The sequence below is a fragment of the Brugia malayi genome (assembly GCF_000002995.4).
Source record: "Brugia malayi strain FR3 genome assembly, contig: Bm_v4_ChrX_scaffold_001, whole genome shotgun sequence".
NCBI classification, from domain to species: domain Eukaryota; kingdom Metazoa; phylum Nematoda; class Chromadorea; order Rhabditida; family Onchocercidae; genus Brugia; species Brugia malayi.
This window is the reverse complement of record NW_025062479.1, coordinates 12,125,302-12,140,299: the sequence shown is the minus strand read 5'-3', so window position 1 is coordinate 12,140,299 and position 14,998 is coordinate 12,125,302. Positions and strand designations below refer to the sequence as shown.

Genomic DNA, 14,998 nt, shown 5'->3' with positions numbered 1-14,998 from the left:
ACAAGAAGCAAAACTAGATAATAAAAGTATCCAACAAACATTACATTTAACAATCACAGTAAATATTACCAGTGTGCAACTCAAAACACAAGCAACAAAGTATCTTTAAAAATAAGAGTGGATTACAATGAGCAAGCCTCGTGGATCTTTATTAAAGGGAACAATTTTAAGCGCAAACAAGTAGATGTAAGAAAGAGTATGCTACGTTTTGGTACACTTACGACTTTTTTAAATTGGTAGAACAAAAATCCCTGAAACTAGAACAATTATTCAAGAAAAAAGACAGCAGAGGGAAAAGGTTAAGAGCAAAAACAACATCAGATAACAGGTGACTACCGTGCCATAATCTGCTAAAAATTTATCAACAAATGTGAAAGATGACCCTCAATTCATAAATTGCACTGCTGACATTACTGGCAACAAGTAAACCTAATTATTAACATTGTAATTCGTTAAAGGACAAAGAAGCTGAGCGAAAAAAGAACAACCTATTTCCTGTTTCAAATACTTTGAGAAGTATTTTCGAAATCTTCATAAATTTTTTGTTCAAATAAAATTTAAATATTAAACATCAATAAATGATCCGTAGATTTACGCAAAGAAAAAAGACCGAGGTATAATATTTGACCACTACTTGAAAATATTTTATAGAATTAATGACTCAAGCAATAAACAAAAGGGCAATGAACATTGTTCATATGAACGATAATATAAAACCATGTATGTATGTACATTGTGATCCATGAAAGAGCAAAATTCGACTCGAACGGTAAAACTAAAATGAATAGAATATCACGTAATACGAGGGCAATTAATGAGATTAGTAGATAAGCAATTGTATGTAAATCTCATATAATAAAATGTTTACGCTTGATAAGACAGTTTGAGCAAAAATATTTAAAGATAGATGTTACATACTTTTCAATGACTGTTAAATCCTGTAATAATAGAGTGGCCACACCTCAAGCTTAAAACTGTGTGTAACGGCAACTGCTCATTTGATTTTTATGGAAATAAAATTTGAAAAGAGATCTCATATTAAAAAGCAAAAAATGCTAGCTATTCTTGCAATCATGCAAAGCAGTGGGTGTAGCCAAATAAATGAAAGTTATGTACAAAAGAAAAATCCCAACACCCATGAATCTTTTTTAGTACTACTGTATTACTGGTGATAATGATAATAAGGCAACCAAGTAAAAGATCCGGTCACTAAAAAAAAGTACTGTGCAGAGTTATACAAATAGAAAAATACAAAAATGACAGCTCTTCCAACACCTGAAAAATTAAAAAAAAATGGAATAAGATGCTCAACTTGCACTTACTTTTTAATTTTTGCTTGCTTTCTTAATTTTCTTCTTATCAGTTTTCAATATAGGAATCTTTTTGTCACGCTTATCGTTCGCATCCTTTTTACCCCCCATCTCTTTGATACACTTTGAATTTACATCTTCTTTTTCTATTTTCGACAATTTGATAACTTTCTTATTCCCATCATTCGCATTCAATTTTTCAGCAATATCAACATCACAAGAAGTGCAAGCATTTCCCGTTTCGACGAAGTTCAAACTGTTCGCGAAACCATTTTCAAGAGCTTTTACGGAGCCGTCATCGGGTGTTTCATGCCCACTGGCGCTAGCAGAATCAGCCTGCTCATCGATTATCTCCGAATCATTACCATCATATATATCATTGCGTTGATAGATGGAATGTTCAATTGGGTTGCGCTGCAAAACAAATTTCGGTTGCGTTATTAAACAAAAAAAAAAATTGACAAGCAATACTAGTCTCCATTTAATACCATATCACTTGTAAACATTATTACAAGAAAAAAAAAAAAAACAAGTCCCTAGTTTTTCTTAGAAAACTTCCAGTGAATCAAATCCAAAATATTCAACAGCGGAACAAAAAAATATAAACAATAATACATAAACTGAAATTGAACTTACAGTAATCTCACACTTCTGACCATTGATTATGTGAATTTTCCCATGCTCCAAACACTTATCCGCTGAAGACTTATTTTCGAAAACAACAAAACCAAGTCCTCTAGGATTGCCCAAAATTTCAACTTGCTCAACGGTCCCGAAATTGTCGAAATATTGTCGTAAATCGTCAACTGTGTGCCATGCCCAATGTATTCCTGAAACAAATATTTATATGACAAGATCCAGTCAAAGAATACCATGTTAAATTACATCTTTTCAAAGAAAAGAACTTCACCTGACAAAGACAACTTGCATCCTGGATCAGGTTCAATTTCCAGAAATGATGGAGGATGGTTAGGAAGGAGGGGTGACATCTGTTCACGAGGTATAGCGCGCTTTGGATCAACCACCTGAAGTGTAGTAAATATTTCAAACGAAAACACAATGATATACGCAGAGAACAATTTCTAAACATCACCTGATATCAAATGGATAAATACCTTATTGTTTATAGTGTGAGGTCTGTCCGCCATAGCAGCCTCAGCCATCTGTATGGTTGCGAATGTAACAAATCCAAATCCACGTGAGTACTTCGTCTGTGGATCCCTGATAACTATACAGTCCACCACAGTACCCCACTGCGAATAATACTGTCGAAGCTTTAACATACGAACTCTTAGATAAACAAATACAAAACGTAAAGATTTCATTCATCACTAAATGAGCCGACAGTTCCAAAAAAGCTTACAGCAGTAGTCAGTTACTCATCATGTGTTTTACAAAGTACATTAAAATTTTCGAAAACCACTGCAATGAGATTCTGATTCATCCAAAAAATATCTTTCTTAACCATAAATTAAAAATAATAATCATGCTGCGACTCTTCTGTATATGAATAATACCTGCTCATCTGTAGTTTCGTGACTCAGACCACCAATAAATAGCTTTCGGGGTTGAGGCGGACACTCACTGTTATAATGTACTAAAATTCCATTTCGATGCAGTGGAGGAAAAGTGTTTGGCGTGAAAGAAGGAAAAGGGAAAGGGTGAAGTGCAGGGACATAAGACATGCGTGGAGCATTAGGAACACCTTGGAGCGACATAAACATTGGATGTGGCACATGTACTCCTCCTGAAACTCAACAGATGCAATAACGTTCAAACAGATGAGTCCTAAATACAGATTCGATGATAATATAACTTCGAACGAATTCAAAAACCTTTTTGTTTTCCAAACACATTATATAATAAATACAACATAAGAAACTACTACTCCTACACATATTAATACCAACCAGAAGAATATACAGGTGAAAACATATTGGACTCCTTCCAACCACTTGATCGACACTTTCTGCGACCAGCACTGAAATTACGAATATCTGTACAGCTATGCAAAATGAAAATGTACGTACATAAGAGACATGGTTTGAATAACACTTTATGGATCTAAAAATCACGAAGAGAGGAAGTTCGCTTCGTTGTCCTACAACAACTTGACTCTAAGCATGATATGAGGCTTGAGCTCAACCATCTCAAGTTTGATCGAAAAAAAAAAGTAGGCTTTTAACTTCTTGTAATTAAACTGAGCAAGCCATAAAACAGTTTAAAAACAAAAGTTTTTTCGATGCAGTGTGATAAAAGCCAAATGTGTCAATAAAACGCTGTAGTGAACATAGACGTCAAAGTAACGCGCAACATATGGAATGAAACTTTTACATATCAAACTCAGGCTTACTTATACTATATATATATATATATATATATATATATATATATATATATATATATAATCATCAGATGTTATTTTGAATAACATCTTTGTATCGCAAAATCACGAACATACGAAGGTCACTTCGTTCCCCTACGACATTTTCTTAATTCAACAGAATTGCATGTGGATTAATGTATAGCGATGTAATGAAGGCGAAGAAATAAGCAAGTGAAGTCCAACGCCAAATTTTATAAAGAGATTATCTCAAATAACCAAAGGCAAACTGCATATAAACTATTCTCACCCGGTTGATCAGTTGAGATTTCACCAGTCTGCTACCGTACTCAACAAAACGTTGTGAAATACTCGGAACAATATTTCATTGCAGCTCAAAGGTTAAAACCCAAATTGCCACAGATTTTTGGAGGAGTAAGGGAGTTGTTCTTTGTAACTAAATTCCAGCAGTAATGGAGTTTCTTCAGGAAGTTTTGTGGTTCACTGATGCCATACAAAAGATTTTATAACAGGTAGAAAACACCTCATGAATATGATAACTGGATTTGCAAAACACAAATAAAGGATACTTCAGCTTAATGAATAGCTATCATAAATGTTGGGAATTTTAGTAAACTCATTTTTAAGGTTTGTTAGGTCTGTGTTCACGTAAAATCTTTTTTTCGTTTTTTTTTTTCTTTTTTTTTGCAAGTTATATTACATGCCAACTATAACCAATCCAAAAATTTTCTCACCAAAATATTTCAACCAATCGAAATGTGGAAATATAACATTAAGGATGCAGTATCCCCCTTCACTTCCTTGTTGCAAATGTCTTCTCAGAACATATCCGGAAGCGCAAAAGACTTATGAAAGTAAACTGAAGCTGCTAGGATGGGTCAGATGGATTTTCAAAAGTGATCAGAGCTACCTTCAACAATTCAAGGTAAAACTTGGGTAACTGAGTTCAAGGAGTATCTACTAAAAGAAACACACGAGCCAATCAAAAAACTAATTTGTATATTTTCCAGTATCTCATGCATATTCACAATAAGTTCAGGACGTGATACTGGTCCAAAATGTTTTCTGTTTTTCCAACAGAGTTTTATTCTCAGAAAATTCCAGATAAACCGAAAAATTGCAAATCTTTCTAAAATTCATTCTGCACGTATCCTACACCATTCCGAATGAAAAAATTTTATGCATTTGCATCATCCTAACGGAGAACAAAGATTTTAATTTAAATTTGAAGTTTACTGCTAATGAACAAATGCATAACAATGAACTATGTTAAAATAATAACACTGATGTATATTGAACTTAAAAGTTTCCAGCTCACCACACATACGAGCGTTTTAGCACCTTCTAGAAATGTATTCATCCCAACCATTTAAAAGGCCTTTTTTTGCAAACTAACATACCTAACTAGAAGGATTTATTAGTATAGCTTAATGGCTGTACAAATCACGTCCTAGAATGCATCTTCCTTGCATCATAGGGTTTCAAAACAGAAAGGGAAAGACTTGATTCGAATTTTGTTTCATAATTATCTTTCCTTCTTCATCCTAAGCCATTCCACTCCAATTCACTCCTTATTTTTCTCTCTGCTGTGTAGCTTTTTTTTAATAGAACAATAGGAAGGATTTCTATGAAAGTTTTCAAGTTCCTTGAAATCAAAACGAAGTCTAAAAAGCTGTTCTATTACGAACAAATAACCGAAGCAGTTTTTACCATCATTATGATATGAACAAAATGAAGTGGTGATGCAGAACACAGAGAAACCATAATAACCTCGCTTTTGTCCTACGAAAAGCATGATGGTCAACATCTGAAGAAGCGACTAAGTCCCAACCAGATTATTTATATTTTCTACATGTGTGAATTAGTCCACTCCACCGTCACTCACAGTCGTCTCCAACGCCTTCAATGAATTTGGCTATACGATTCCGATCTACGAAAATTTCCTTAATCTTATCTCACTTTTACATTTTCATTCCCACACTCTGAGGAAAATCGCCTATTCTCTTGCAGAAGTGCTGTTGCTTTCTTTAAACAGCACACAAATGAACCATTTAAGAAATTCCTAATAAGAGATGAAGAAATTAACAGGATAGAATGCTCCACTGCTTTCACACTGTCAAAGTATCTCGTAAAGATCAACCATTACTTTACAAATTAACCAATGGTTTTCTTTTCATCATTAGGTCATAATGGTGTGAAAAAAAAAAAAAAATTGAAAACCGTCCCTGCCACAGAAAATAGAAAAACGCAGATGATTTATGCCATCATACAAAACAGCCAACTACCAACTAAATAATGAGCTAGCAATACTTTTCTTATATCCTAGCAACATATGGTTTACAAATAAATCACCAGCTCCGTTGTGTGGCTACTTGCACTGTCTGATCATTTGTACCAAATAACCCCCCAGGTAGCAGTACATTTGCATGTCAGACAAAACTTTTCGCAAATCTCCTGATAAAGATTCACACCGTCAGCTGTTAAAATCGCTCTATTCAATCTACTCATCGGTTAAAAGTCATCAGTGGTTCGGACGTACGGTTTTCACCAACCAACACCTGGCACCACATTTCCAGCTTGCTTGGAAGCTTCTGGGCTACAAAACCGTGCTTCGAAACTGTCCAACCGTTGCCACTTCCACACCATGCTGAAATAAGTATCTGGATACGGGTTTCGTGGAAGGTTTTGTGTGATAAAAGGCGAAATATAAAAACAAAACAAAAAAAAAAAAAAAAAAAAAAACACTTCATATCGAAGCGCAAAATGTCGAATTGAAATAAAATCTACAACTTGCACAGTGACAACTTCAAAGTGTTTAAATATATTCACAATATAATAAAACGATGTGTCATACACAATCTTCGTTAAAAAATATAAATATGACCAATGATAAGAAAAGGGAAATGAAATAAAAATAAAATTGCGAGTCGATTTGGTCGCAAACTGTCGACTGTTGACGCCGTGGCAGCCGATTTGTTTCAAAAACTAATAATGGTCTTTCGAAAAAATCCATTCACAATCCAAAACGTTAAAAATTTAGAAGCATAACTACAAAATATTGGAAACGAAATCCTGCAAATTATAAAATGCACGAATCGATATAAAAAAAAAAAAAAAAACTGAAATAAATCTAGAAACATAAGATGGTCATTCTTCAGACGTTGAAATAGCTTCAAATTGCGCTGGGGTAATTGCGAAATTTGCTAAATCTTTGGGAAATATTCTAGAAGCAGACACTACTAATTATTTCAATTCCATACTGGACCAACATAAATAAAAAAAAAAGAACATAACAAATGCAAAATAGCGGAGCAAATAATACCAAATTGATTCATTATAAAACAATATTGCATGAAAAAAAAAAAAAAAAAAAAAAAAAAAAGAAAAAAAAAAAAGAACGCTCTGATGGACATCTGTCTAAATACAATTATTAAAACAGAAGCTATTCAAAATACCCACAATACTCTTCCTTATTGCTGTTAGTCTTATTTCTATTATCTTGAAAAAAGTATACTAGCCATGATTCAATCGAAAGAGAACATAGTGGGGAAGATAAATTATGAAAACAGCGAATCACGTCTAGGAATCAAGCCTAATTACCAAAATTTAATGGGTTAAAACATATAGTAACACTTTATTTTCTATAAATAGTATGTTATCATCAAAATTTAAGGAATAAGACTTACCTACTTTCACGTGAGGCAATAATACAAATATCAAAAGTACAGTATTATAATAACCGTAAATTAATTGCTAGTGGTAGGTAAGGGTGGATCGGCCTATGTGTACACTTGGGCCAGTTTGGTTGCGGAATGGTATGCGCCCAATTAAATGTTTCAACCTAGAAAATATTCCTACCGAAGCGCCACCAATATCTGTGTGAGAAATACTGATGTACAAGTGATGGCTTCCAATTGTATCACTACTTGTTGTCATCCTCTTCATCAGACACTATCAGAAAAATATTGTCATCTGGCTCTTCGCGTGAACTGGGATGGTCTGAAATTTGTCCTTTTGTTTCCCACAAATAGAAAAACATGAATAAAAAATTGAACAAGAATAATCTAAACCTATAATGAACGAAGTGAGAACAGTTTCAGCTATCCAACCCCCAGGTAAGAATACCGTAATGCAGTTAATTACCATGTTCATCCGGAATGATGGCTACCATATCACTGATTTGTCGTTTTTGACGTTGCTGCGGACGAGTTGTCGACGATCGAATCTGCGATCCTTTCCGTTTGTTAAAACTGGAAATTCTGGAAGCCGAACCACCACGAGTTCCAGGTGAAAGCATGAGTGGTGGTAGCAACTTGCCCACTGAAGAAAGTGGTCTTGGTGGTCCTGCGGGTGCAGGAGCCCTCATTTTATTGATTACAACAGTGTTCTCCGTGACCATCGACATTCGTTGCTTTAACGATGGATCATGATGAAGTCTAATGCCTCCGGTTCTATTGTAGGCAGTAGCGATTAATTCTGTTACAACTTCTACAGGTGTCTGGCTACTTACGGTAGATTGACCAACCACTGCACTGACCATATGCTGGACACTTTCTGGATTACTTGCTCCCAGGGCACTACGAATATTAGGCGGAGGCTGGGACATATCAGGTGGTGGGCAGTTTAAACCTACTGGTCCTGACATAAGATTTGGCGGTGGTGCAACCATGGAAGATACCATATTCGCGGGTCTCCGTCCCGAGGTCATTCCACCAGTAGCCATTGAAGGAGGAGCAGGGAATGCAGAACCAACGTTTGGTGCTCGAGGAGGTGGTACCGAAAACGACGGTGGAGGGACATTCATTGAGGGTAAACTACTCAGTATAGTACTGTTTGTTAATACTCCTCCCTTCATATGTGACAAACTTCTCTGGAGAGTTGAGTTTGAAGAAGGTCCGGTTCTTGAATCAACGGAACTGATTGGTTCGGTATGACTCAACAAATTAGTAGTGATGGAAGATGTACCAACACTTGTTCGCACAGTCAGTGATGGTGCTAATGGTGGAGGAACCGAGAAATCAGGAGGTGGAACGCTAACTGCTGATGATCCGGAATGTAATGACATTAATGGCTGTGCAGTGACAACAGTAGCATTTCCAGATTGTGGTTGCAAGTTCTGTAATGCCTTGCTGCTTCCAGGTAAAGTATTCAGCGCGCTACTAGTGGAGGCTGAAGAAAGTGGTTGAATGGTGCCAACTGTATGCTCCGAGGGATACACTGGAGTAGCGCCAGTTGGTACTGGTACTGTTTGCGGTGGCACAATATTCGAACTTTGCATCGTGCTCAAAAGAACCGTACTTGATAGTTTGTGCGGTAATATGGATGGACCATTTATAGGAGCTGTGCCAAAAGGTGGAGGCGGTTCGGAGAGATTTGGAAGAGGTACTTGTGAGCTGCTTTGAATCTCGCTCGATTTCAAATGGATAAGATTTTCATGATATGTACCACAATCGGCATCTACTGAGTTTGATAATGTCCTGAAATATTTTTAGGATTAAAGACTAATAAAGTAGCTTTGTCTTAATGTCAAATTAATTCAATGGGACTAGAGAACAACAGTACTGGGCTTGGTTTCGCAGCGTTAAAAACACAAGTACAATGCTCACTGGTATCAAAACAAATCCGGTGTCATTTAAACTATCTCAAGTCAATTTCGCTACTTTTAAGTCGAACCATGGAAACATTTTTCTCCAATTCAAGGGTGTTTAATAATTATAATAAATCATAAAAGAAGGAACTGCAGAAGATACCTCAATGCAACATTTGGGGGAAAATCAGGTACGGGAGAAGGAGGTTTATTCGGATGGATGAAACTAGTCGGACCTTGCGATCCAGAATGCATAAAGCAATGCTGATTTACTGCTCGCATACCACCATCATTTTCTGGAAGTAAATATATAAAATAAACAAAGAGAATTTAGTCATGGCAAAAACTAATCAATTAAAAACGCTCCTACCACTTCAGTATACTCTGTATATATCCCAATGTCACTGAAATAAACTAATGCAGCATTTATACGGTATTTACCTCCAGATTCTAATTTGCTTAAAGCGTTTGTCTGTACCACAGCATACGTTGAGGTTACTGATTTGTCAGGAGTGTTGTAAATTTGTCGTCCGATGGAATGAGATACCTGATTTGGACTGGCTGTATTACCAAAGCTCATTAGTGGAGCTGGGCCATCACTAAAGCTACCAATCTGAGGTGGTAAGTCACTAGTGACCTTCGGAAATAATTCATGAGAAGGTCCAGTTCCAGAAAATCCGGAACTACCACCACTGAAGTCCAACCTTCTGAATAGTGGCTTAGGACCATGATCGCATGCACTCGTTGAAGGAATCATTGAAGAAGACTGATCTAAATGCGTAGGACCAATTAAGCCTGGAAACAGCGGTTTTTTACCATTGACGGAATGTAGTGTCTGCTCCGCACTTGAACCTGCATGAGATGCACGCTCCACGGTAGTAGTTGAATTTGATCCACTATTATTTCTTAGCAGTGTACTACCGCTCCCCAATCCAATGTGACTTATGTCTTCGAATACTCCGTGCTCATTCAATCCACCACTATAAACTGCCCCATTCCTAACACCCAATACTCTCTGTTGATCGTTAGAAACACCTCCGACTTCACCGAATCGCATTCGAGCACCTGCGCACCGTTCCTCACTGCGCACACTGACTTCCGGATCATTACCACGGTTTAGCCGTACGTTTGCACTTGTAACCACCCCAGGTGGATCGAAAAGGTTTGGTAATCGGAAACGCTGATCTACTTGAAAAACTGTCGTTCCTCCGTTCATTTGTAATGCGCCTGTAGATGTTAAAAACAAATAAACAGAAAGGAATCAATAGTTTTTCCTACTTTCTATAGGCTACCATCATTTATGAACTACCTCATACTACGCCAATGGTCCCTCCAATAGATTATCAGTTGTGAAAGGCAAATTAAAGGAGACTAGTTCTAATTATGAGGAGAATTCAAGTGTAAATAGATACTTTCAAATAAGAGAATTGATAAAATACCACTAGAAGATGAACCAGAAGAATGCAAAGTTTGGGGTGGAAGCGGAAGATCCATTCTCAAATGCACCGGAACGCGAATGTATAGTTTTTCAATGTCATCCTTCACCTCCATATATATTTCTCGCAGTGTGCTGTCAAATTGTTTAAAGATATAAATAAAAAATCAACCACTGCTGTTCGATGAACTTAGAAAAATGAAAAATTACTGAGTCGATTTCCATAATCTATTCAAAAGGTTAAAGACGGTAGAAATGATTTTAAAATAGATTCCAGGCTTGTGAAACATGAAATATAATTCATAACAAAGGATATAACTCATTATATTTTCAACTACAAGCAATGAATTGCGGCAAAATCCATAATGTTAAGCCACTTACTCATACTGAGTTTGTCGACCTCGTTGCAATCGCTCTTGTTCCTTACTGAGATCACACATTCGTGCTATTAAATTTCTGAGTTCTTTGTCGGACATATTAATAGCCTGGAGTAAATGATTATTTACAAAAAGAAATAAATAGGCAGGGAATCAACCATACAGCAAGAAAATTTACCTCGCTCTCCTGAACACTGATGATTTTTTCGACACGTTGGCGCAACGTATGAGGCTGATCATAAATACGCATTGGTTCCACAAGTTTATTTACTGGCAATGAGGTCATATGGGCTGATGCAACAGCTTCTCTCAACGGTTTAGGTCGTTCTTCAACAAGTGTTTGTTGACGCTCCTGCTAAAAAAACATTAAAAAACTTATGCTTATTGTTCTTTGCTACTGACAAACTACAAACAGACATTATCTGTCAAACTGTAAAAAATTACAGATAACGACGGAAATTAGATGCTCAACACAGAATTACAATAGTAAAGCTGAAAAAACCGATAAATAGTAATACCTCATCACTATGTTCTTCCCAACGTCTTTTTCTTTGCCGCCTCTCTTCATCATTGTCGCGACGCGGCGAATGCTGCAGTTTTGGTGTCCTGAAACTATTAACTTATATTAAACAAATATTATTAAAACAAACTTACAGTGGAAATATGTATGACTTACGTGATAGTTTGTCGTTCCCTTCTCTCTTTCTCTCGTCGCTCCACAGACGAACTGCAAAAAATAGCATAACTTTTTTTAAAAAAAAATCTACGCAAAGAAATTTATAAGAATATGCTGTCTAAAATTTAAAAAATTTTTCATAAAACTGAATTTCATCAGAAGTAATGAAATGTGTTATGAGAACTGACATACTTGACCAGTATATTAATACTAACCTCCGCACAGGAAGTTTCGATCTGGAACTAAAACTCATATTCTTTAGTTTTTCAAGAGCCGTTTTTTTTGAAACATTAATATCTGTCTTCGCCGATATATTATCCTCTTTGCGACTTGCTTTGCTTGTTTGTTGATCTACTATTTCACCTTCGTCATTCGCCACCTAAAACGAGACCTGATTAATATCGGGTATGATAGAAAAAAATAATACTGTAAACAAATATCAGTAACACAACGCACTGAACCGCTAAATAAAACCTTTTTTTAACAAACTTACATCACAGTTAGACACATCGCTAACTTCACCATCTTCTTGTTCCATAATTTCTACCTGAATTGGAAACTCCATTAACTCTTTTTGATTACTGCAAAGTACTTCCATGGAAATATTCGGAAGACAAAGTTTAAAAAAAGCAGAACAGCAATGCAATTTCTCAGAAAAATAGTATTTTAGAAAACAACAGCAAACGAACCTTATTCACAGATTCTGCAAGACCTTCCTCTTCTGCCCCAGTCATATAATGGTTGCTAAAAAGATATTTGGCGGAGCCAATTGGGACACGCTGCTACTTACTTTTGCTGATCAACACGACCGTAGTCCTGGAAGACTCCAGTCTTTCGCAATGAGAAAACTTTTCATAACTGAAGCTGGAGAGACATGACTTTGGAAAAAAGGAGTGGAAAGAAACGAACTTATCGAAAAATTGATTACTCGGTCAGATCCTTCGGTAGGATAAATAAAATAAAAATACTGCAGTAGGAATGTCATCTCTTAATCTGAAATATGCTACTTTTAATCATTTTTAAAATCACAAAATTCGGGTGACTAAAGCAGCAGAATGAGTACATCCCTATTTCGCTAGGCTATACTATTCTCTCTTTTCTTATTCATCTCAGTGTAACAAAAAAAAGGCAAAAAAAGTTTCTGGGTGTGCTATATACACCACAACATATGGAAGTGTAAAACGAAACTTATTAGTTCAACTAGCACGACACTATATGTTATGTAAACATATTAAACATTAAAATAAAAAAGTAATAAAATAAAGTCTGACCAATATTTAGAAACCAACATGAAAAGTGATTTGTTTCTCGAGATAAATTACCGTCTGTCACAAAAGCACTTCATGAATTTCAGGAAAAATCAGTAGTGCTTGCGGAAGGTTATGTTTCAATCCTGAAATGTCTGTTTTCTGAACAACAAAGATTTCACGACTTCGAAGTCCATCGAAGTCGTGAAATATGTTATGTGATTATCTAAATTAGTCCACAATTTTTCCAACATATGCATAAGAGTCAAAGACACCAGCACATCGTAACTTTAATAGATTTACATACAATTATTGGCACCACTAGCACCATCCGACAAGGACTATATGACCCTTGACCTGCGCAATATCATTACTCCGAGCATCGACCTTTAACCACGCGACTTGCAGTGATTTCAACGGCCGCGTTGAATAAACTGCACTGAAGAGCAAACACTATAGAAATATACATACATATGCAGGATGGAGAGTGAAGAGATAGGACAAAGATCGATCGGTGGTCGATGGTGCCGGGAGAAGAGTGTAGAAGTGGGAGTAGAGTGGCGGGGAAAGGATGGGTAAGGTGAGAGCGCATAGACAGGTAAGCGAAAGTTGTCTGCTGATGGTGGCTATGTGCTCTTGCTATTGCACCACTGATCTTTCGGGTTTCTAAGGTCACTTAATAGCTGAGATAACTGATAACAATAGCCTGTTACTGATAGCTCACAGTTGTGCGATAAATTTCAAAGGACAGTGAGAGGGAGAGGTAGGTAGTTAAGTAAATTATCGTGGAATGATCAAAAATCACCTAGCTCTGCTAGGAAACAAAATCAAGGTTATTAGAATCCTGTGAATCATGAAAGCACTTGTTGTGTCGATTGCCACTGGCTTTCGTCCAGCTGCCTCTGAATGCAATTACGGCAATGAAATTTATCAATTTTAGGCTAATTGTTCAAGTCCCTTTTATGCATCAGTGGTTCAGCTTTAGTTGACAATCTTGTCAAACAAGTGGCTATTAGGTAATTAGTAGTCAGACAATGAAATGAATACTAAATGTGAAGCACGACAGTTTACGACAGTCTGCTGTCGTGCCATGTTAACATCGACCGGAAAAACTACACATACCGAACAACATGATTGTTCCAAAGGTAGCAGTCAATGATTAGTAGTGGGAGGCATAAATGTTCGTCAGAGAGAATGACTGCAGGACGAAGGTGCTAAGATTCATGTTCACAAACAATAAATTCTCTCCATCGGAGTTGGCGCTATGGCTGAGAATGACGATTATCCATCTTCCGAATGAGACGAATATTGCCAACAACGCCTGAAAACATGAACACTACACATAGTTATGGGTGTGTATCGTAGCTTCATGAAATCCTTGCCATCACGCAAGAAATCCATGACTGACAACACTCTGAAATGTTTGTGACGATGGTTCCACATATCGCACATTCATTATTGCGAGCGTGCATTGTCAGCCATAAATGATAATTAATTTATGGGAGGTAGGAAATGTTTAATACGTCATGATTAATTTTTAGGCTTAGTTAAGTGTATGTTTCTGTGCGGGAGAGTATACCAACCACTGTTGCTTCTAAAGCAATTTAGATTTAGTTCCAATAGTTTTATTTTCATTTTGTATACTTATAGCTCATAGGTAAGTCATAACATTGCTATGCATAGTAGCACCTTTTAACATCTCATGAAGTTCATGATAATTTCATCAAACAGATTTAATGACATCAGTAGTTGTATCGCATGTATCTTTAGAAACACTTATTTGCTTATTATGCGAAATAAGATTACTAACAAATAAGACTAAAATATTACTCAAAATAAGATTAATAGCATAGTCAAATTAAAATCAACTTTAACAGTCAGTAGATTCATTTTGAAATTCGAAAGACGTGGCCTCTCGTTTTTGTAAATGCAATTATTGGAACCTAAATCGAGAATAATCCATATCGGAAAAAGTAGCACTTTTTTATTGTTTAAATATTAGCATTATTTTATTGTGGTATT

At 36.2% G+C, this 14,998-nt stretch overlaps 2 protein-coding genes across 3 annotated transcripts; both read right to left on the bottom strand.

The window, feature by feature from the left end:
* Positions 1-1,325: 1,325 nt before the first annotated feature.
* Positions 1,326-3,459, bottom strand: Bm4683 (Uncharacterized protein; the record flags this gene model as incomplete). The annotated part of the gene is made up of 7 exons (XM_001897636.2): positions 1,326-1,724; positions 1,947-2,140; positions 2,221-2,335; positions 2,426-2,584; positions 2,828-3,057; positions 3,221-3,291; positions 3,422-3,459. The coding sequence occupies 7 exons, from the start codon at positions 3,457-3,459 to the stop codon at positions 1,326-1,328; spliced, it is 1,206 nt and encodes a 401-aa protein (XP_001897671.2).
* A 2,739-nt stretch (positions 3,460-6,198) lies between these two features.
* Bm182 (Uncharacterized protein) lies at positions 6,199-12,463 on the bottom strand (the record flags this gene model as incomplete). 2 transcript variants are annotated; one of them, XM_043074568.1, is made up of 13 exons in its annotated part: positions 6,199-6,301; positions 7,581-7,653; positions 7,798-9,131; positions 9,405-9,537; positions 9,683-10,468; positions 10,681-10,811; positions 11,058-11,161; positions 11,232-11,408; positions 11,572-11,659; positions 11,730-11,780; positions 11,945-12,108; positions 12,223-12,276; positions 12,419-12,463. In XM_043074568.1, the coding sequence occupies 13 exons, from the start codon at positions 12,461-12,463 to the stop codon at positions 6,199-6,201; spliced, it is 3,243 nt and encodes a 1,080-aa protein (XP_042930502.1). The 2 variants fall into 2 exon arrangements, with proteins under 2 accessions (XP_042930502.1, XP_001897674.2); XM_001897639.2 differs by lacking the exon at positions 6,199-6,301 and having other exon boundaries at positions 7,577-7,653.
* Positions 12,464-14,998: the final 2,535 nt, after the last annotated feature.